General features: G+C 48.6%; 1 protein-coding gene across 1 annotated transcript in view; it reads left to right on the top strand.

Annotated features, from left to right (window-relative positions):
- Positions 1 to 26,193, top strand: part of FSTL3 (follistatin like 3) — a 307,842-nt gene that overhangs the window by 41,832 nt on the left and 239,817 nt on the right. Inside the window, exon 3 of the mRNA XM_063455504.1 lies at positions 2,748 to 2,963. Within this exon, the coding sequence (XP_063311574.1) occupies positions 2,748 to 2,963 (216 nt within the window). The remainder of the gene's footprint in view (positions 1 to 2,747; positions 2,964 to 26,193) is intronic.

Genomic DNA, 26,193 nt, shown 5'->3' with positions numbered 1-26,193 from the left:
TTGGTCTATGCCACCGGGTCCCTCAAGAAGATTCAGTTGCGACAATTGCATTTGCTCCTGGGTTGGCGGCAATTTCGTGCCGGATTATTCCTATGGAAAAAGTGTTTAATATCCACTGCCACCGCGGGGGTGGAATGCCCTCATCATTATGTGCGTATCACTCGCCCATTGCGCAAGGATCTGGCGGTTTGGTCCGTCTTCTTGGTCGGGTTTAATGTTCAGTCGTATTGGCAGGCGCCTGAGATGTCCAATGCCAAGCTCCATCTTTTCACCGAAGCCGCAGGTGCAGTGAGTTTCGGGGCCAAATTTGGAGCCCACTGGTGTGCCGAACCTTGGCATTTGGCAGGGTTGACTAAGAACTTGGCTTTCTTGGAGCTTTTCCCTATTGTGGTGGCAGTGGAGCTCTGGGGTGATTTCTGGCTATCACAATTTGTCGGCTTCTTCCCCTCCTGGGGTTTGGCTTTTGCAGCGCCTAGTACTGCGCTGTTTTCTTCTGAATGTATATTGTAGGGCTGTGCATGTGCCCGTGGTTGCTAATGTTACAGTGGATGCTCTTTTTTGTTTTCAGTGGTGGGAATTCAGGGCAGTGGCGCCCAGGGTGGACCAGGTGGGCTTTCAATGTCCAGCTGATCTGTGGGGCTTTGGGCTGACCGAATAATGTGTTGGATCTGGGGTACTGTCTCTGAGTCTACTTTGCAGTGTTATGGTAAGCCATGGAGCAAGTGGGTGGAATTCGAGAGGCAGCTTGGTGGTTTTTGGTCAGATGGTGAGCGTGTGCAAGGTTTGTTACAGTTAATTTCGTTTTGGGAAGCCTTGGACTGTTCCTCCTCGGCTGTGTCCAGTTAGTTGTTTGGGCTGAGCTTTTGGTTTAAGCTTACCAGTGTTTTGGACATCATGAAGGATATTCTAGTTTTATTGGTTATGAGGGGATGGTGTAAGTGGTTGAAGCTTTCGGATTCTCGGAGGCCGGTTTCATGTGCTCTTATGGTGGGCTTGTTCACTGTTCTGCTGCAGGTTTGTTTCACCCCATTCGAAGTGGCATTGTTTTGGTTAACATTCTCCTTTGCCTTTTTCGGGGCCATGCAGGTTGGTGAGCGTGTGAGCCCATCCAAAATGGTCCCTGGGGGTTTGTTATTTGGGGATGTTGTTAGCAAAGTGGATGCAGTGAGGTTTTTGATTTGCAAGTCCAAGATGGACGTTCTTGGATGAGGCACTTGGGTCACGCTCCAAAGAATCCTTGGCTCTATGGTCTGTCCTTTGGCATGTCTTCGTGCTTTCTGGTCCTTTATTGGTTCACAGGGATGCCAGTTTCCTATCTCATTTCCATTTCATCATTGTTTTCCGTGGAGGTTTTGGGCTGCCTAGTGCAGAGTTTGGGGAGAACTCCTTTTGGATAGCGGCTGCTAGTGAGGCATCTCGCTTGGGGTTTGCTGAGGAGGTTATCTAGAGGATTGGGAGATGGTAATCTGGGAGGTTCCGATCGTATGTTTGACCAACTGGACTGATTCCATTTCCACTTTTGTCATTATAGGTGCCAGAAAGAGAGTATAGGTCATCGGCCATTCTTATATACATTGGGCGCAACAGCGTGCTGAAGTTCGTCACGGGGGGCTACAACTGGGCCTGTCGCCAGGAGGATGTGGTGGGATCACCTGTTGCCTTAATTGGTCCATTTGTCTGGCCTACTTGGTGTTCCCGATATTATCCTGATACATGCTACCCCAATAAAAAAAAAAAAAAAAAATATATATATATATATATATATATATATATATATATAAAAAAAAACAGTGTTGGCTGCTTCCACCTACACCGCCATGGTCACCGCCTCCTCAACCTTTGAGTCACTTAGTATAAACTATGTACACAATAGCAGAGGCTTGTGAAGGCATTTTCTCCATGCATCAGGAGTTGAGCATTTCTCCATGCATCAGGACTGCAAGAAATGCACCGCAGGCCGCAAATGTTTCTTTTTTTTATATGTCCCAATATTTTGAGGGCTTCCCCAATTAAAAAAATCAAACAAACAAACAAATAAAAAAACAGTGTTGGCTACCTCCTCCTCCCCCGCCGTTTCCACCTACACCGCCACGGTCACCGCCTCCTCAACCTATGGGTCACTTCGTATAAACTATGTACACAATAGCAGAGGCTTGTGAAGGCCTTTTCTCTGTGCATCAGGAGTTGAGCTCAGTTTGAACAATGAAAGAGAATACCCTGCACTCCAACCCTCTCTCAAATGGATAATTCTGGTGATCCTCCTGACAGCCATGCTTTAGATTTTGATTTATGTCCTTCCAAAGCTAAAATCAAAGATTCCATCTAGTGCTATTTTATGGCTCAGCTGTATTTTTAATTTGTATGTATTTTATGTTATTCTAAGTGATTTCCCTATCCACATTTGTTTGCAGGGCAAATTTAAGAGGGCAGTGTCATTATAGTTCCCTTTAAAATACAATACTACATTACAGTGCAGGGTACAAAATCTTTACTTTGCTGAGAATTGTGGGACTTACTGTCCACAGAATCTTGAATCCCCCCTATGTCTTTTATACTCTATAGTAGGTGCAATTCAAATTGGCAGGATGACACTATTATGACACTGATAACAGGTCTTATAAACGTAGTTGTCTCATAAAATCATTGTTGCTCACACAATGCTTGAAATTTTAATTTGCGCTGTTGTGAAAGCATATCATTATCTTAAATTTATAGTGACTACCTTATCTGAATTACTTGTTTTACAGACAGCTGTGAAGAGGTACAGTGCCCATCAGGGAAGACATGCATTATGAAAGATAAACGACCCCAGTGTGAATGTTTTCCTGACTGCTCTGGACTGGATAACGAAGTGCCGGTGTGTGGCTCTGATGGGCATACATACCAAAATGAGTGTGAACTGCTTACCAGCAAATGCCGTGGACAGCCAGATCTGGAAGTCATGTACTATGGAAAATGCAAGAGTATGTAACATCCCTTTCTTTATTATTATTATTATTATGCATATATACCATTTTACTTTGTAAATTAGAGGGGCAAAGGTTTAGAAATATCAGGAAGTATTACTTTAGTGAGAAGGTAGTGGATGCACCGTGTACACAGTGAAGGAGTTTAAGCATGCGTGGGATAGGCATAAGGCTATCCTAGCTATAGGATAAGGCCAAGGACTAATGAAAGTATTTAGAAGAGTGGGCAGACAAGATGGGCCGAATTGTTCTTATCTGCCTTCACATTTTATGTTTCTATGTTTGTTTAATAAAACTAGCATATGTTCTTTTTTTAATATAAATCTAGTTGTCAGCATTTTATAAAAAGTGGCAATTTCAAAGGAACAATTAGTGTAGAGTTTAAACTGGTTACGAGCAAAATTACCATGCCCAGTGACTTTTTTACAGCTCTGCCATTCCCCACCAATGAATTATATTACTTTAATTTAGCCACACACACTCCATATGTATAGATTGCTGACCAATCTCCTACCGCCTTTTAATAATAATGAAAGAGACATGGTGTTGCTAGTTCTTCTTGCCTTTCTGTACTACACTATGTCTTTTAGCGGCAGCCCTACCTCTCTCTTTGTTAATATCTCTTGTTGTTCACTTACAGTACCACTTTTTCTCCTTGTCTCAGTGTTGATCTTTCAATTGCAGTGTAAGTCAGTTTTCTTTGTTATGATCTCCCTCTGCCAACCTGTCACTATCGCCATCTGTCACTCTTTGCTTGTCTCGGAGTCACTCTTTCCCACACTATCATTTTCTACCTTTTCCATCTCTATGTCACCCTAAACCATTTCTCACTGTCAGATTGACATTTCAAGCTCCTGCATGGCAAGTATTCTGAGAGGGTGATTGTAGCGGACCTCCTGGTAACCCAACCGGTTACCTCCGCTAACTTCCTTCAGCCATTCAGATACCCTTACAACAAGCAAACATCCATTTTCCACCAGTAATTGGACACCACACAGTTCTGGAGGTAAAAACACTGACAATCCTTTTTTGGTACACACAGCTTTTATGCACAGACCCCCGCTGGGGTGTCCACTATTTCAATACACTTTCCTTTGTCCCAGGCAGGAGAAGGGGGATAGGTTACAGATTACCATCTCCCGCTCTGGGAGATACCAACAGGACACAGTCACGTACATTTGTACATATTACAAACCGTTAAAACACATTACATATATGGGGTAACACTTTGGGGCTCTGCATCTCGGGAAGGGAATGGGGTACACACATGAAACATGCATCCCTAGATAGCCCTGGGTCCTAGCTAGGATCTCTGGAAATAGCAGGGCTATTGGATATACAGAGTCCGAGAAACCATCATATAAAGTTTGGGGCTCGAGGCTCTGTACATCCCCAAAATCAGTTCCACAGCTTGCTTGGTTTAGTCCGGTGAATTCAAACTTTGTGCCTAAACAAAGCAACAAACAATCAGCTGAAAGGCGTGAAACCAATTCGCACCAATCCGCACTTGGGGAGGAGAGGAGTTTCGCCGCCCATTCTGGAGAAGGGCACGAAACCCCGTTCGAATGGGCGCTTTTTCTCTGATTAGTCGCCTGTGCCCCATAGCGATCAGTGCTCACTCGTGCCGACCTATCAGGAGAATGGCACAAACCCAGTTTGAATGGGAGCTCCTTCTCCTATTGGTCAGCACGGACTTCCAGACAGCCAGCGGGACCTCTGTGGCTGTGAGCGCTCTCTGGGCAGCTACAAGACTGGCTTTGTAGTTCCCGAGTAGGGAGGACCTTGATTATAGCTCCGTTAGGAACAGGTAGGGCGAGCCCCGACAATGGGACCTGAAACCGTGCGGGCACGCCAGTTCTGGATATGAATGTTTCCCCTGGGTGGCTTTCGGCTATATGAACTGGCGGCCATCCAGGGGAGCATTCCCTTGTGGTTTCCAAATTTTCTAATGAGCATTCTAAATGGTAAATCAGAGTGGTCCCCGTTTGGGAGACTAACGGGTTCCGTTCGTATGAGCTCTCCCGAACAGGGAACAGGCAAAACACACAAAATACATACAGATACAAGTGGAAAATGGGGAAAACACACAAATAAGCAGTGGGCATGGTACTTCGTACTTGCCTGCAAAGGGGCTGCGTCATCCCAGCTCGCCTGTGCTCCAGATGACACTCTGCCCATTTATTGAGAACTGCACAGAAAAGTGTTTGTCAATTGGTTGACAGGTGACAGAGCAGATGGAAGGTGCTTTCATAATTTTAGGTTCCTTATTTCTAGCTATGCATGCTGTTTTGTAATAAATGAAATACTATCTGGGTTATTTACTAAAATGAGAATTCAAAGTGAACTTAAAATTTAAGGCCAGAGTAGCCTAACTGAAAGCATAGCTGACTTTTAATTCAGCTATTTTAACATTAAATTTCAAATGGAATGAATTCCTGACAATTCACACAGTAAATAACCCTAAATATGTATTTTATATTAAATTTCTTTTTACATTTACATCCCTCACTGGGACACACCGTAAATAAGTATTTATGTGTAAGTCTCCATAACAGGAGTTCAGTGGATGTCAAATGAAGGCATTGTAGCTGGGACATAATCTTAGTAATGTAATTGTGTAGTTGTCGGAATACATTTTGTTTATTTTGGTGTTGGCCAAGGCTTCCCTAAAAGGACCCCAGGCTTTCTTTTATATCTCGAGCCTTGTTGTAAAAAAATGGCCTCTAATTATCTATGTATGGGTCAGCTGAGCAGTGTAAATATAGTGTATGTTATGATGAGGTGGTATTCAGAGAAAAATTGTTGAAGGGCTGTGATAGTGATAGTGACACAAATGTTGGGGTCTTCAAAACTCCTCGAATTTTAGCCAGGTAGTGGGAGGAAAACATTGTGAGTGTAGGCCACAGTGCTTTGTGATCTCTGCTTTTCTTGGTGGTATTTGTGTATTCCTCCTGATTCCTGGTTCTTCTAACACAGGCTTGAGAGTCTGAAGTTCTGCTCAGTATCTTAGCTGTTCCTATAACTCTTCTCGACAGAGATCTCAGATGTCCCACCTGGAATCTGCTGAAGCCACTCTCCCAACCAGGAGGTTACAGACCCAATCACAACTAAGCCTACACTTACCACAACCCTGTTAGCTCCTCTTTCAGTCCATTTGCCATTTGTCCTTCTTCATGTTATGGTCACTGGGTATTGCTACATTCACCACCACTGCAGACTACCCCTGCTTTTTTATCACCACGATATTGGGTGGATTGGCCAGTGCTTGCTTATCTCACATACAATTAGGAAGTGCACCCAAGAGAAAAGGATAGGTGCTCCTGGTTTCCGTTTTGGCAATTCCCAAAATTCCACAATGTATCAAATAGAAGATCCAGGCACTCAACAACTCCTTTTAAAAGTGCAGTATTTTAAAGGAAACCGCAAGCAAGAGGAGAAAATCTTTTGTGACTTGACAAAGGCCAGTGTAGACCGAAACGTAGTCACTTGCTGTTTCAATTAAAAGACTGCACTTTAAAACTGGAGTTGTTAAGTGCCTGGATCTTCTTTTTGATACAGTAGTTCCTTATCGGCCTAGATCTGGATACCCCACAAGCTCTTAACCTTGTCATTCTCAACTAACCTTTTTAGTATCTCCTGTCTTACTTGGGCAAGTCCAGCTCATATTCTGTGCAGATGTTTTGGTACACAATCCCAGAAACCTGGTTGTGCCTCTCCGTGTATTCTGCCCCTGCAAACATCTTGCACCCGGCTACGACATGCTGGATTGTCATGGAGGGTTATTTGCATAGTCTGCACCTTGGCTTCTGTCTAGTGTGGTAGGCCCATATTGTGTTGATCTGGTGCTAAGTACATGTTAGTGCTGCTTGGATTAGTGAGACTCATAGGCCTTGATCTCCTTCCTTTTAGCTGGTTTGCAGTCTCTGGGTGGATTTGGGGTGAAATCCTTCATTCATAGTGAGTAGTTCCCAGCAGTGGCGTCTCTAGGATTAATTTTTTGGGGGGGGGGGACATGGTGGGCCAGGGACAAAAGTAGGGGGGCACATTTAATCCCGGCCTCGCCGCAGTTTGACCCCGCCCCTGCCGCATGTTAAGCCCCACCCCCAACACAATGTGTTTTATTTCCTTTTTTTTATAATCCCTGTTGAAGGATTCATTATTTTCCACCAGGGATTATTAAAAAAAAAAAAACACATTTCTATTGATACAGTGCCATTGATACATACATACACACACACACACACACACACACTGCTGAGTCCATACACGCAGACAGACTGCTGAGTCCATACACACACACACACACAGACTGCTGAGTCCATACACACACATACAGACTGCTGAGTCCATACACACACACAGCTGAGTCCATACACACACACACAGCTGAGTCCATACACACACACACAGCTGAGTCCATACACATACAGACTGCTGAGTCCATACACACACACACACACACACACACAGTTGAGTCCATACACACACACACAACTGAGTCCATACACACACACAGACTGCTGAGTCCATACACACACACACTGCTGAGTCCATACACACACACACACTGCTGAGTCCATACACACACACACACACTGCTGAGTCCATACACACACACACCGCTGAGTCCATACACACACACACACCACTGAGTCCATACACACACACACACCGCTGAGTCCATACACACACACACCGCTGAGTCCATACACACACACATACAGACTGCTGAGTCCATACACACACATACAGACTGCTGAGTCCATAAACACACATACAGACTGCTGAGTCCATACACACATACAGACTGCTGAGTCCATACACACACATGCAGACTGCTGAGTTCATACACACACACAGACTGCTGAGTTCATACACACAAACTGCTGAGTCCATGCACACACACACACACACACACACACAGACTGCTGAGTTCATACACACACACACAGACTTCTAAATCCACACACCCACAGACTGCTGAGTCCATACACGCAGACTGCTGAGTCCATACACACAGACTGCTGAGTCCATACACACACACAGACTGCTCAGTCCATACACACACACAGACTGCTCAGTCCATACACACACACAGACTGCTCAGTCCATACACACACACACAGACTGCTCAGTCCATACACACACACACAGACTGCTCAGTCCATACACACACACACACACACACACAGACTGCTCAGTCCATACACACACACACACAGACTGCTCAGTACACACACACACACAAACACACTGCTCAGTCCATACACACACACACAGATACTGCTCAGTCCATACACATACAGACACAGACTGCTGAGTACACACACAGACACAGACTTCTGAGTCCATACACACAGCTGGCTGAGTCCATACACACACACACACACACACACACAGACGGCTGAGTTCATACACACACACACAGACTGCTGAGTCCATACACACACACAGAGACTGCCGGGTCCATTCACACACAGACTGCTGAGTCCACACACACACACACACACACACACACACACACACACACACAGACTGCTGAGTCCACACACACAGACTGCTGAGTCCACACACACAGACTACTGAGTCCACACACACAGACTGCTGAGTCCACACACACACACACACACAGACTGCTGAGTCCACACACACACACACACAGACTGCTGAGTCCACACACACATACTGCTGAGTCCACACACACACACACACATATACTGCTGGGTCCACACACACAGACTGCTGAGTCCACACACACACACACACACACACAGACTGCTGAGTCCATACACACACAGACTGCTGAGTCCATACACACAGACACACACACACAAACTGCTGAGTCCATACACACACAGACACACGGACGGCTGAGTTCATACACACAGACTGCTAAATCCACACACACACAGACTGCTGAGTCCATACACATAGACACAGACTGCTGAGTCCATACACACACACACACCGCTGAGTCCATACACACACACACACACCACTGAGTCCATACACACATACAGACTGCTGAGTCCATACACACACATACAGACTGATGAGTTCATACATACACACAGACTGCTGAGTTCATACACACACACAGACTGCTGAGTTCATACACACACACAGACTGCTGAGTTCATACACACACACAGACTGCTGAGTCCATACACACAGACTGCTGAGTCCACACACACACACACACACACACACAGACTGATGAGTCCATACACACAGACTGCTGAGTCCATACACACAGACACACACACACACACCCAAACTGCTGAGTCCATACACACACAGACACACGGACTGCTGAGTTCATACACACAGACTGCTAAATCCACACACACACAGACTGCTGAGTCCATACACATAGACACAGACTGCTGAGTCCATACACACACACACACACCGCTGAGTCCATACACACACACACACACCACTGAGTCCATACACACATACAGACTGCTGAGTCCATACACACACATACAGACTGATGAGTTCATACATACACACAGACTGCTGAGTTCATACACACACACACAGACTGCTGAGTTCATACACACAGACTGCTGAGTCCATACACACAGACTGCTGAGTCCATACACACAGACTGCTCAGTCCATACACACAGACTGCTCAGTCCATACACACAGACTGCTCAGTCCATACACACAGACTGCTCAGTCCATACACACAGACTGCTCAGTCCATACACACAGACTGCTCAGTCCATACACACACACACACACACACACCGCTGAGTCCATACACACACACACACACACACACACACCACTGAGTCCATACACACATACAGACTGCTGAGTCCATACACACACATACAGACTGATGAGTTCATACATACACACAGACTGCTGAGTTCATACACACACACACACACTGCTGAGTTCATACACACACACAGACTGCTGAGTTCATACACACAGACTGCTGAGTTCATACACACAGACTGCTGAGTTCATACACACAGACTGCTGAGTCCATACACACACACACACAGAGACTGCTGAGTTCATACACACACACGGACTGCTAAATCCACACACACACAGACTGCTAAATCCACACACACACAGACTGCTAAATCCACACACACACAGACTGCTGAGTCCACACACACACAGACTGCTGAGTCCATACACGCAGACTGCTGAGTCCATACACACAGACTGCTCAGTCCATACACACACACACACACACAGACTGCTCAGTCCATACACACACACACACACAGACTGCTGAGTCCATACACACACACACACACACACAAACTGCTCAGTCCATACACACACACACAGATACTGCTCAGTCCATACACATACAGACACAGCTGGCTGAGTCCATACACACACACACACAGACGGCTGAGTCCATACACACACACAGACTGCTGAGTCCATACACACACACAGAGACTGCCGGGTCCATACACACACAGACTGCTGAGTCCACACACACACACACACACAGCCTACTGAGTCCACACACACAGACTACTGAGTCCACACACACAGACTGCTGAGTCCACACACACAGACTGCTGAGTCCACACACACACAGACTGCTGAGTCCACACACACACACATACTGCTGAGTCCACACACACACAGACTGCTGAGTCCACACACACATACTGCTGGGTCCACACACACAGACTGCTGAGTCCACACACACACACAGACTGCTTAGTCCATACACACACAGACTGCTGAGTCCATACACACACACACACACACAGACTGCTGAGTCCATACACACACATACAGACTGCTGAGTCCATACACACACACAGCTGAGTCCATACACACACACACAGCTGAGTCCATACACATACAGACTGCTGAGTCCATACACACACACACACACACAGTTGAGTCCATACACACACACACAACTGAGTCCATACACACACAGACTGCTGAGTCCATACACACACACACACTGCTGAGTCCATACACACACACACACTGCTGAGTCCATACACACACACACTGCTGAGTCCATACACACACACACACACCGCTGAGTGCATACACACACACACACCGCTGAGTCCATACACACACACACACACCGCTGAGTCCATACACACACACACACACACCGCTGAGTCCATACACACACACATACAGACTGCTGAGTCCATAAACACACATACAGACTGCTGAGTCCATACACACATACAGACTGCTGAGTCCATACACACATACAGACTGCTGAGTCCATACACACCCATGCAGACTGCTGAGTTCATACACACACACAGACTGCTGAGTTCATACACACACAAACTGCTGAGTTCATACACACACACAGACTGCTGAGTTCATACACACAAACTGCTGAGTCCATGCACACACAGACTGCTGAGTTCATACACGCAGACTGCTGAGTCCATACACGCAGACTGCTGAGTCCATACACACACACAGACTGCTCAGTCCATACACACACACAGACTGCTCAGTCCATACACACACACAGACTGCTCAGTCCATACACACACACAGACTGCTCAGTTCATACACACACACACACAGACTGCTCAGTCCATACACACACACACACACACACACAGACTGCTCAGTCCATACACACACACACACACACACACACACACACACACACACAGACTGCTCAGTACACACACACACACAAACACACTGCTCAGTCCATACACACACACACACACACACAGATACTGCTCAGTCCATACACATACAGACACAGACTGCTGAGTACACACACACACACAGACACAGACTTCTGAGTCCATACACACAGCTGGCTGAGTCCATACACACACACACACAGACGGCTGAGTTCATACACACACACACAGACTGCTGAGTCCATACACACACACAGAGACTGCCGGGTCCATTCACACACAGACTGCTGAGTCCACACACACACACACACAGACTGCTGAGTCCACACACAGACTGCTGAGTCCACACACACAGACTACTGAGTCCACACACACAGACTGCTGAGTCCACACACACACACACACACAGACTGCTGAGTCCACACACACACACACACAGACTGCTGAGTCCACACACACATACTGCTGAGTCCACACACACACACATATACTGTTGGGTCCACACACACAGACTGCTGAGTCCACACACACACACACACAGACTGCTGAGTCCATACACACAGACACACACACACACAAACTGCTGAGTCCATACACACAAAGACACACGGACGGCTGAGTTCATACACACAGACTGCTAAATCCACACACACACAGACTGCTGAGTCCATACACATAGACACAGACTGCTGAGTCCATACACACACACACACACACCGCTGAGTCCATACACACACACACACCACTGAGTCCATACACACATACAGACTGCTGAGTCCATACACACACATACAGACTGATGAGTTCATACATACACACAGACTGCTGAGTTCATACACACACACACACACACAGAGACTGCTGAGTTCATACACACACACGGACTGCTAAATCCACACACACACAGACTGCTAAATCCACACACACACAGACTGCTGAGTCCACACACACACAGACTGCTGAGTCCATACACGCAGACTGCTGAGTCCATACACACAGACTGCTGAGTCCATACACACAGACTGCTCAGTCCATACACACAGACTGCTCAGTCCATACACACAGACTGCTCAGTCCATACACACAGACTGCTCAGTCCATACACACACACACACACACCGCTGAGTCCATACACACACACACACACACACCACTGAGTCCATACACACATACAGACTGCTGAGTCCATACACACACATACAGACTGATGAGTTCATACATACACACAGACTGCTGAGTTCATACACACACACACAAACTGCTGAGTTCATACACACACACAGACTGCTGAGTTCATACACACACACACAGACTGCTGAGTTCATACACACACACACAGACTGCTGAGTCCATACACACAGACTGCTCAGTCCATACACACAGACTGCTCAGTCCATACACACACACACACACAGACTGCTCAGTCCATACACACACACACACACAGACTGCTCAGTCCATACACACACACACACAAACTGCTCAGTCCATACACACACACACAGATACTGCTCAGTCCATACACATACAGACACAGCTGGCTGAGTCCATACACACACACACAGACGGCTGAGTCCATACACACACACAGACTGCTGAGTCCATACACACACACAGAGACTGCCGGGTCCATACACACACAGACTGCTGAGTCCACACACACACACATACTGCTGAGTCCGCAAACACACACACACAGACTGCTGAGTCCACACACACAGACTGCTGAGTCCACACACACAGACTGCTGAGTCCACACACACACACACACAGACTACTGAGTCCACACACACAGACTGCTGAGTCCACACACACACACACACACACAGACTTCTGAGTCCACACACACAGACTGCTGAGTCCACACACACACACGCAGACTGCTGAGTCCACACACACAGACTGCTGAGTCCACACACACATACTGCTGGGTCCACACACACAGACTGCTGAGTCCACACACACACACAGACTGCTTAGTCCATACACACACAGACTGCTGAGTCCATACACACACACACAGCTGAGTCCATACACACACACACAGCTGAGTCCATACACATACAGACTGCTGAGTCCATACACACACACACACACACAGTTGAGTCCATACACACACACACAACTGAGTCCATACACACACAGACTGCTGAGTCCATACACACACACACTGCTGAGTCCATACACACACACACACTGCTGAGTCCATACACACACACACACACACTGCTGAGTCCATACACACACACACACACACACACACCGCTGAGTCCATAAACACACATACAGACTGCTGAGTCCATACACACATACAGACTGCTGAGTCCATACACACACATGCAGACTGCTGAGTTCATACACACACACAGACTGCTGAGTTCATACACACACAAACTGCTGAGTCCATACACACACACAGACTGCTGAGTCCATACACACACATGCAGACTGCTGAGTTCATACACACACACAGACTGCTGAGTTCATACACACACAAACTGCTGAGTTCATACACACACACAGACTGCTGAGTTCATACACACAAACTGCTGAGTCCATGCACACACACACACACACACACACACAGACTGCTGAGTTCATACACACACACAGACTTCTAAATCCACACACCCACAGACTGCTGAGTCCATACACGCAGACTGCTGAGTCCATACACACAGACTGCTGAGTCCATACACACACACAGACTGCTCAGTCCATACACACACACAGACTGCTCCGTCCATACACACACACAGACTGCTCAGTCCATACACACACACACAGACTGCTCAGTCCATACACACACACACACACACACACACACAGACTGCTCAGTCCATACACACACACACACAGACTGCTCAGTACACACACACACACAAACACACTGCTCAGTCCATACACACACACACACACACACACAGATACTGCTCAGTCCATACACATACAGACACAGACTGCTGGGTACACACACACACACAGACTTCTGAGTCCATACACACAGCTGGCTGAGTCCATACACACACACACACACAGACGGCTGAGTTCATACACACACACACAGACTGCTGAGTCCATACACACACACAGAGACTGCCGGGTCCATTCACACACAGACTGCTGAGTCCACACACACACACAGACTGCTGAGTCCACACACACAGACTGCTGAGTCCACACACACAGACTACTGAGTCCACACACACAGACTACTGAGTCCACACACACAGACTGCTGAGTCCACACACACACACACACACAGACTGCTGAGTCCACACACACACACACACACACAGACTGCTGAGTCCACACACACATACTGCTGAGTCCACACACACACACACATACTGCTGGGTCCACACACACAGACTGCTGAGTCCACACACACACACACACACACAGACTGCTGAGTCCATACACACACAGAGACTGCTGAGTTCATTCACACACCCGGACTGCTAAATCCACACACACACAGACTGCTAAATCCACACACACACAGACTGCTGAGTCCATACACACAGACACACACACACACACACACAAACTGCTGAGTCCATACACACACAGACACACGGACGGCTGAGTTCATACACACAGACTGCTAAATCCACACACACACAGACTGCTGAGTCCATACACATAGACACAGACTGCTGAGTCCATACATACACACACACCGCTGAGTCCATACACACACACACACACCACTGAGTCCATACACACATACAGACTGCTGAGTCCATACACACACATACAGACTGATGAGTTCATACATACACACAGACTGCTGAGTTCATACACACACACACACACAGACTGCTGAGTTCATACACACAGACTGCTAAATCCACACACACACACAGACTGCTGAGTCCACACACACACAGACTGCTGAGTCCATACACGCAGACTGCTGAGTCCATACACGCAGACTGCTGAGTCCATACACGCAGACTGCTGAGTCCATACACACAGACTGCTGAGTCCATACACACAGACTGCTGAGTCCATACACACAGACTGCTCAGTCCATACACACAGACTGCTCAGTCCATACACACAGACTGCTCAGTCCATACACACACACACAGACTGCTCAGTCCATACACACACACACAAACTGCTCAGTCCATACACACACACACAGATACTGCTCAGTCCATACACATACAGACACAGCTGGCTGAGTCCATACACACACACACACAAACTGCTCAGTCCATACACACACACACACACACACACAGATACTGCTCAGTCCATACACATACAGACACAGACTGCTGAGTACACACACACACAGACACAGACTTCTGAGTCCATACACACACACACAGCTGGCTGAGTCCACACACACACACACACACACACAGACGGCTGAGTTCATACACACACACAGACTGCTGAGTCCATACACACACACAGAGACTGCCGGGTCCATTCACACACAGACTGCTGAGTCCACACACACACACACACAGACTACTGAGTCCACACACACAGACTACTGAGTCCACACACACAGACTACTGAGTCCACACACACAGACTACTGAGTCCACACACACAGACTGCTGAGCCCACACACACAGACTGCTGAGTCCACACACACAGACTGCTGAGTCCACACACACACACACAGACTGCTGAGTCCACACACACATACTGCTGAGTCCACACACACACATATACTGCTGGGTCCACACACACAGACTGCTGAGTCCACACACACACACACACACACACAGACTGCTGAGTCCATACACACACAGACTGCTGAGTCCATACACACAGACACACACACACAAACTGCTGAGTCCATACACACACAGACACACGGACGGCTGAGTTCATACACACAGACTGCTAAATCCACACACACACAGACTGCTGAGTCTATACACACAGTACAGACAGACACAGACTGCTGAGTCCATACACACAGATACAGACTCCTGAGTCCATACACATAGACACAGACTGCTGAGTCCATACATACACACACACACCGCTGAGTCCATACACACACACACACACACACACCACTGAGTCCATACACACATACAGACTGCTGAGTCCATACACACACATACAGACTGATGAGTTCATACATACACACAGACTGCTGAGTTCATACACACACACACAAACTGCTGAGTTCATACACACACACAGACTGCTGAGTTCATACACACAGACTGCTGAGTCCATACACACACACACACACACACACAGAGACTGCTGAGTTCATTCACACACCCGGACTGCTAAATCCACACACACACAGACTGCTAAATCCACACACACACAGACTGCTAAATCCACACACACACACAGACTGCTAAACCCACACACACACAGACTGCTGAGTCCACACACACACAGACTGCTGTGTCCATACACGCAGACTGCTGAGTCCATACACACAGACTGCTCAGTCCATACACACAGACTGCTCAGTCCATACACACAGACTGCTCAGTCCATACACACAGACTGCTCAGTCCATACACACAGACTGCTCAGTCCATACACACACACACACACAGACTGCTCAGTCCATACACACACACACAGACTGCTCAGTCCATACACACACACACACACACACACAAACTGCTCAGTCCATACACACACACACAGATACTGCTCAGTCCATACACATACAGACACAGCTGGCTGAGTCCATACACACACACACAGACGGCTGAGTCCATACACACACACAGACTGCTGAGTCCATACACACACACAGAGACTGCCGGGTCCATACACACACAGACTGCTGAGTCCACACACACACACAGACTGCTGAGTCCACACACACAGACTGCTGAGTCCACACACACAGACTGCTGAGTCCACACACACACACACACAGACTACTGAGTCCACACACACAGACTACTGAGTCCACACACACAGACTACTGAGTCCACACACACAGACTGCTGAGTCCACACACACACACACACACAGACTGCTGAGTCCACACACACACAGACTGCTGAGTCCACACACACACACAGACTGCTGAGTCCACACACACACACAGACTGCTGAGTCCACACACACACACACACACCGATGAGTCCATACACACACACCTCTGAGTCCATACACACATACAGACTGCTGAGTCCATACACACACATACAGACTGATGAGTTCATACATACACACCGACTGCTGAGTTCATACACACACACAGACTGCTGAGTCCACACACACACAGACTGCTGAGTCCATACACGCAGACTGCTGAGTCCATACATGCAGACTGCTGAGTCCATACATGCAGACTGCTGAGTTCATACACACAGACTGCTGAGTCCATACACACACACACACAGACTGCTGTGTCCATACACGCAGACTGCTGAGTCCATACACACAGACTGCTCAGTCCATACACACAGACTGCTCAGTCCATACACACAGACTGCTCAGTCCATACACACAGACTGCTCAGTCCATACACACAGACTGCTCAGTCCATACACACACACACACACAGACTGCTCAGTCCATACACACACACACAGACTGCTCAGTCCATATACACACACACACACACACACAAACTGCTCAGTCCATACACACACAGATACTGCTCAGTCCATACACATACAGACACAGCTGGCTGAGTCCATACACACACACAGACGGCTGAGTCCATACACACACACAGAGACTGCCGGGTCCATACACACACAGACTGCTGAGTCCACACACACACACAGACTGCTGAGTCCACACACACACACACACACAGACTGCTGAGTCTACACACACAGACTGCTGAGTCCACACACACAGACTGCTGAGTCCACACACACACACACACACACACAGACTGCTGAGTCCACACACACACACACACAGACTGCTGAGTCCATACACACACACACAGACGGCTGAGTCCATACACACACACAGACTGCTGAGTCCATACACACACACAGAGACTGCCGGGTCCATACACACACAGACTGCTGAGTCCACACACACACACAGACTGCTGAGTCCGCAAACACACACACACACACAGACTGCTGAGTCCACACACACAGACTGCTGAGTCCACACACAGACTGCTGAGTCCACACACACACACACACACACAGACTACTGAGTCCACACACACAGACTGCTGAGTCCACACACACAGACTGCTGAGTCCACACACACACACACACACACACAGACTGCTGAGTCCACACACACACAGACTGCTGAGTCCACACACACACACACAGACTGCTGAGTCCACACACACACACAGATTGCTGAGTCCACACACACACACACACCGATGAGTCCATACACACACACCTCTGAGTCCATACACACATACAGACTGCTGAGTCCATACACACACATACAGACTGATGAGTTCATACATACACACCGACTGCTGAGTTCATACACACACACACAGACTGCTGAGTCCACACACACACAGACTGCTGAGTCCATACACGCAGACTGCTGAGTCCATACATGCAGACTGCTGAGTCCATACATGCAGACTGCTGAGTCCATACACACAGACTGCTGAGTCCATACACACAGACTGCTGAGTCCATACACACAGACTGCTGAGTCCATACACACAGACTGCTCAGTCCATATACACACACACACAGACTGCTCAGTCCATACACACACACACACACACACAGACTGCTCAGTCCATCCACACGCACACACACACACACACACACAGACTGCTGAGTCCACACACACACAGACTGCTGCGTCCACACACACAGACACATGGACGGCTGAGTGCATACACACAGACTGCTAAATCCACACACACACAGACTGCTGAGTCCATACACATAGACACAGACTGCTGAGTCCATACACACACACACCGCTGAGTCCATACACACACACACCGCTGAATCCATACACACATACAGACTGCTGAGTCCATACACACACATACAGACTGATGCGTTCATACACACACACAGACTGCTGAGTCCACACACACACACAGACTGCTGAGTGCATACACACACACACACAGACTGCTGAGTTCATACACACACACGGACTGCTGAGTCCACACACACACAGACTGCTGAGTCCACACACGCAGACTGCTGAGTCCATACACGCAGACTGCTGAGTCCATACACACACACACATACTGCTGAGTCCATACACACAGACTGCTCAGTCCATACACACAGACTGCTCAGTCCATACACACAGACTGCTCAGTCCATACACACAGACTGCTCAGTCCATACACACAGACTGCTCAGTCCATACACACACACACACAGACTGCTCAGTCCATACACACACACAGACTGCTCAGTCCATACACACGCACACAGACTGCTCAGTCCATACACACGCACACACACACAGACTGCTCAGTCCATACACACGCACACAGACTGCTCAGTCCATACACACGCACACAGACTGCTCAGTCCATACACACACACACAAACTGCTCAGTCCATACACACGCACACAGATACTGCTCAGTCCATACACATACAGACACAGCTGGCTGAGTCCATACACACACACAGACGGCTGAGTCCATACACACACACAGAGACTGCCGGGTCCATACACACACAGACTGCTGAGTCCACACACACACACAGACTGCTGAGTGCATACACACACACACAGACTGCTGAGTTCATACACACACACGGACTGCTGAGTCCACACACACACAGACTGCTGAGTCCACACACGCAGACTGCTGAGTCCATACACGCAGACTGCTGAGTCCATACACGCAGACTGCTGAGTCCATACACGCAGACTGCTGAGTCCATACACGCAGACTGCTGAGTCCATACACGCAGACTGCTGAGTCCATACACGCAGACTGCTGAGTCCATACACGCAGACTGCTGAGTCCATACACGCAGACTGCTGAGTCCATACACGCAGACTGCTGAGTCCATACACACAGACTGCTCAGTCCATACACACAGACTGCTCAGTCCATACACACAGACTGCTCAGTCCATACACACAGACTGCTCAGTCCATACACACAGACTGCTCAGTCCATACACACACACACACAGACTGCTCAGTCCATACACACACACAGACTGCTCAGTCCATACACACGCACACAGACTGCTCAGTCCATACACACGCACACACACACAGACTGCTCAGTCCATACACACGCACACAGACTGCTCAGTCCATACACACGCACACAGACTGCTCAGTCCATACACACACACACAAACTGCTCAGTCCATACACACGCACACAGATACTGCTCAGTCCATACACATACAGACACAGCTGGCTGAGTCCATACACACACACAGACGGCTGAGTCCATACACACACACAGAGACTGCCGGGTCCATACACACACAGACTGCTGAGTCCACACACACACACAGACTGCTGAGTCCACACACACACACACACACACAGACTGCTGAGTCTACACACACAGACTGCTGAGTCCACACACACAGACTGCTGAGTCCACACACACACACACACACACACAGACTGCTGAGTCCACACACACACACACACAGACTGCTGAGTCCACACACACACACACACACACACATACTGCTGACTCCACACACACACACATACTGCTGGGTCCACACACACACACACACACAGACTGCTGAGTCCACACACACACACAGACTGCTGAGTCCATACACACAGACACACACACAAACTGCTGAGTCCATACACACACACAGAGACTGCCGGGTCCATACACACACACAGAGACTGCCGGGTCCATACACACACAGACTGCTGAGTCCACACACACAGACTGCTGAGTCCGCACACACACACACACAGACTGCTGAGTCCGCACACACACACACACACACACACACACAGACTGCTGAGTTCACACACACACACTGCTGAGTCCACACACACACACACACACACACAGACTGCTCAGTCCACAGACACAGACTGCTGAGTCCACACACACACACACACACACATACTACTGAGTCCACACACACAGACTACTGAGTCCACACACACAGACTGCTGAGTCCACACACACACACAGACTGCTGAGTCCACACACACACACAGACTGCTGAGTCCACACACACAGACTGCTGAGTCCACACACACATACTGCTGAGTACACACACACACACACACACAGACTGCTGAGTCCACACACACACACAGACTGCTGAGTCCACACACACACACACACACACACACACTGCTTACTCCACACACACACACATACATACTGCTGGGTCCACACACACACACACACACACACAGACTGCTGAGTCCACACACACACACAGACTGCTGACTCCACACACACAGACTGCTGAGTCCACACACACAGACTGCTGAGTCCATACACACAGACACACACACAAACTGCTGAGTCCATACACACACAGACACACGGACGGCTGAGTTCATACACACAGACTGCTAAATCCACACACACACACATACTGCTGAGTCCATACACACAGACTGCTCAGTCCATACACACAGACTGCTCAGTCCATACACACAGACTGCTCAGTCCATACACACAGACTGCTCAGTCCATACACACACACACACAGACTGCTCAGTCCATACACACACACAGACTGCTCAGTCCATACACACGCACACAGACTGCTCAGTCCATACACACGCACACACACACAGACTGCTCAGTCCATACACACGCACACAGACTGCTCAGTCCATACACACGCACACAGACTGCTCAGTCCATACACACACACACAAACTGCTCAGTCCATACACACGCACACAGATACTGCTCAGTCCATACACATACAGACACAGCTGGCTGAGTCCATACACACACACAGACGGCTGAGTCCATACACACACACAGAGACTGCCGGGTCCATACACACACAGACTGCTGAGTCCACACACACACACAGACTGCTGAGTCCACACACACACACACACACAGACTGCTGAGTCTACACACACAGACTGCTGAGTCCACACACACAGACTGCTGAGTCCACACACACACACACACACACACAGACTGCTGAGTCCACACACACACACACACAGACTGCTGAGTCCACACACACACACACACACACACATACTGCTGACTCCACACACACACACATACTGCTGGGTCCACACACACACACACACACAGACTGCTGAGTCCACACACACACACAGACTGCTGAGTCCATACACACAGACACACACACAAACTGCTGAGTCCATACACACACACAGAGACTGCCGGGTCCATACACACACACAGAGACTGCCGGGTCCATACACACACAGACTGCTGAGTCCACACACACAGACTGCTGAGTCCGCACACACACACACACACAGACTGCTGAGTCCGCACACACACACACACACACACACACACAGACTGCTGAGTTCACACACACACACTGCTGAGTCCACACACACACACACACACACACACAGACTGCTCAGTCCACAGACACAGACTGCTGAGTCCACACACACACACACACACACATACTACTGAGTCCACACACACAGACTACTGAGTCCACACACACAGACTGCTGAGTCCACACACACACACAGACTGCTGAGTCCACACACACACACAGACTGCTGAGTCCACACACACAGACTGCTGAGTCCACACACACATACTGCTGAGTACACACACACACACACACACAGACTGCTGAGTCCACACACACACACAGACTGCTGAGTCCACACACACACACACACACACACTGCTTACTCCACACACACACACATACATACTGCTGGGTCCACACACACACACACACACACACAGACTGCTGAGTCCACACACACACACAGACTGCTGACTCCACACACACAGACTGCTGAGTCCACACACACAGACTGCTGAGTCCATACACACAGACACACACACAAACTGCTGAGTCCATACACACACAGACACACGGACGGCTGAGTTCATACACACAGACTGCTAAATCCACACACACACACATACTGCTGAGTCCATACACACAGACACAGACTGCTGAGTCCATACACACAGACACAAACTCCTGAGTCCATACACACAGACACAAACTCCTGAGTCCATACACATAGACACAGACTGCTGAGTCCATACACACACAGACTGCTGAGTCCATACACGCACACACACAGACTGCTGAGTCCACACACACACACACACACACACAGACTTCTGAGTCCATATACACACACACACAGACTGCTGAGTCCACACACACACACACACAGACTGCTGAGTCCATATACACACAGACTGCTGAGTCCATACACACACACACACAGACTGCTGAGCCCACACACACACACACACAGACTGCTGAGTCCATATACACACACACACAGACTGCTGAGTCCATACACACACACAGACTGCTGAGTCCATACAAACACACACACAGACTGCTGAGTCCATACACACACAGACTGCTCAGTCCATACACATACACACACAGACTGCTCAGTCCATACACATACACACACAGACTGCTCAGTCCATACACATACACACACACTGCTCAGTCCATACACACACACACACACACACACAAACAGACAGACTGCTCAATCCACACACACACAAACACACTGCTCAGTCCATACACACACACAGACTGCTGAGTCCATACACGCACACACACACAGCTCAGTCCATACACACACACACACACACAGACTGCTGAGTCCATACACGCACACACAGACTGCTCAGTCCATACACACACACACAGACTGCTCAGTCCATACACACACACACACACAGACAGACTGCTCAGTCCACACACACACAGCTCAGTCCATACACACACACACACACACTGCTCAGTCCATACACATACAGACACAGACTGCTGAGTACACTCACACACACACACACACAGACTGCTGAGTCCATACACACACACAGATGGCTGAGTCCATTCACACACACAGACGTCTGAGTCCATACACACACACAGACTGCTGAGTCCATACACACACACAGAGACTGCTGAGTCCACACACACACACAGACTGCTGAGTCCATACACACACACAGAGACTGCTGAGTCCACACACACACACACACAGACTGCTGAGTCCACACACACACACACACACACACACAGACTGCTGAGTCCACACACACAGACTGCTGAGTCCACACACACAGACTGCTGAATCCACACACACACACAGACTGCTGAGTCCACACACACACACACACACACACAGACTGCTGAGTTCACACACACACAGACTGCTCAGTCCACACACACACACACACACAGACTGCTCAGTCCACACACACACACACACACACACAGACTGCTCAGTCCACACACACAGACTGCTGAGTCCACACACACACACATAGACTGCTGAGTCCACACACACACACAGACTGCTGTGTCCACACACACACACACACACACAGACACACGGACGGCTGAGTTCATACACACATACTGCTAAATCCACACACACACAGACTGGTGAGTCTATACACACAGACACAGACTGCTGAGTCCATACACACAGTCACAGACTCCTGAGTCCATACACATAGACACAGACTGCTGAGTCCATACACACACACACACACACACAGACTGCTGAGTCCATACACACACACACACACACACACACACACAGACAGACTGCTCAGTCCATACACACACACACATACACACACACACAGCTCAGTCCATACACACACACACACACAGACTGCTGAGTCCACACACACACACAGACTGCTGAGTCCATACACAAAGACACACACACACAAACTGCTGTGTCCATAGACACACGGACGGCTGAGTTCATACACACAGACTTCTAAATCCACACACACACAGACTGGTGAGTCTATACACACAGTACAGACAGACACAGACTGCTGAGTCCATACACACAGACACAGACTCCTGAGTCCATACACATAGACACAGACTGCTGAGTCCATACACACACACACACACACACACACACAGACTGCTCAGTCCATACACATACAGACACAGACTGCTGAGTACACTCACACACAGAGACTGCTGAGTCCATACACACACACACACACACACACAGATGGCTGAGTCCATACACACACAGACGGCTGAGTCCATACACACACACACAGACTGCTGAGTCCATACACACACACAGACTGCTGAGTCCATACACACACAGAGAGACTGCCGAGTCCACACACACACAAACTGCTGAGTCCACACACACACAGACTGCTGAGTCCACACACACACACACACACACAGACTGCTGAGTCCACACACACACACACTCACACACACAGACTGCTGAGTTCACACACACACACACACACAGACTGCTGAGTCCACACACACACACACAGACTGCTCAGTCCACACACACACACACAGACTGCTCAGTCCAGACACACACACACAGACGGCTGAGTCCATACACACACACACAGACGGCTGAGTCCATACACACACACACAGACGGCTGAGTCCATACACACACACACACAGACGGCTCAGTCCATACACACACACACAGACTGCTCAGTCCATACACACACACA

The sequence above is a fragment of the Pelobates fuscus genome, chromosome 5, assembly GCF_036172605.1.
Source record: "Pelobates fuscus isolate aPelFus1 chromosome 5, aPelFus1.pri, whole genome shotgun sequence".
Lineage (NCBI taxonomy): Eukaryota > Metazoa > Chordata > Amphibia > Anura > Pelobatidae > Pelobates > Pelobates fuscus.
The sequence above is the reverse complement of the archived record's forward strand: the minus strand, read 5'-3'. Positions and strand labels throughout refer to the sequence as shown.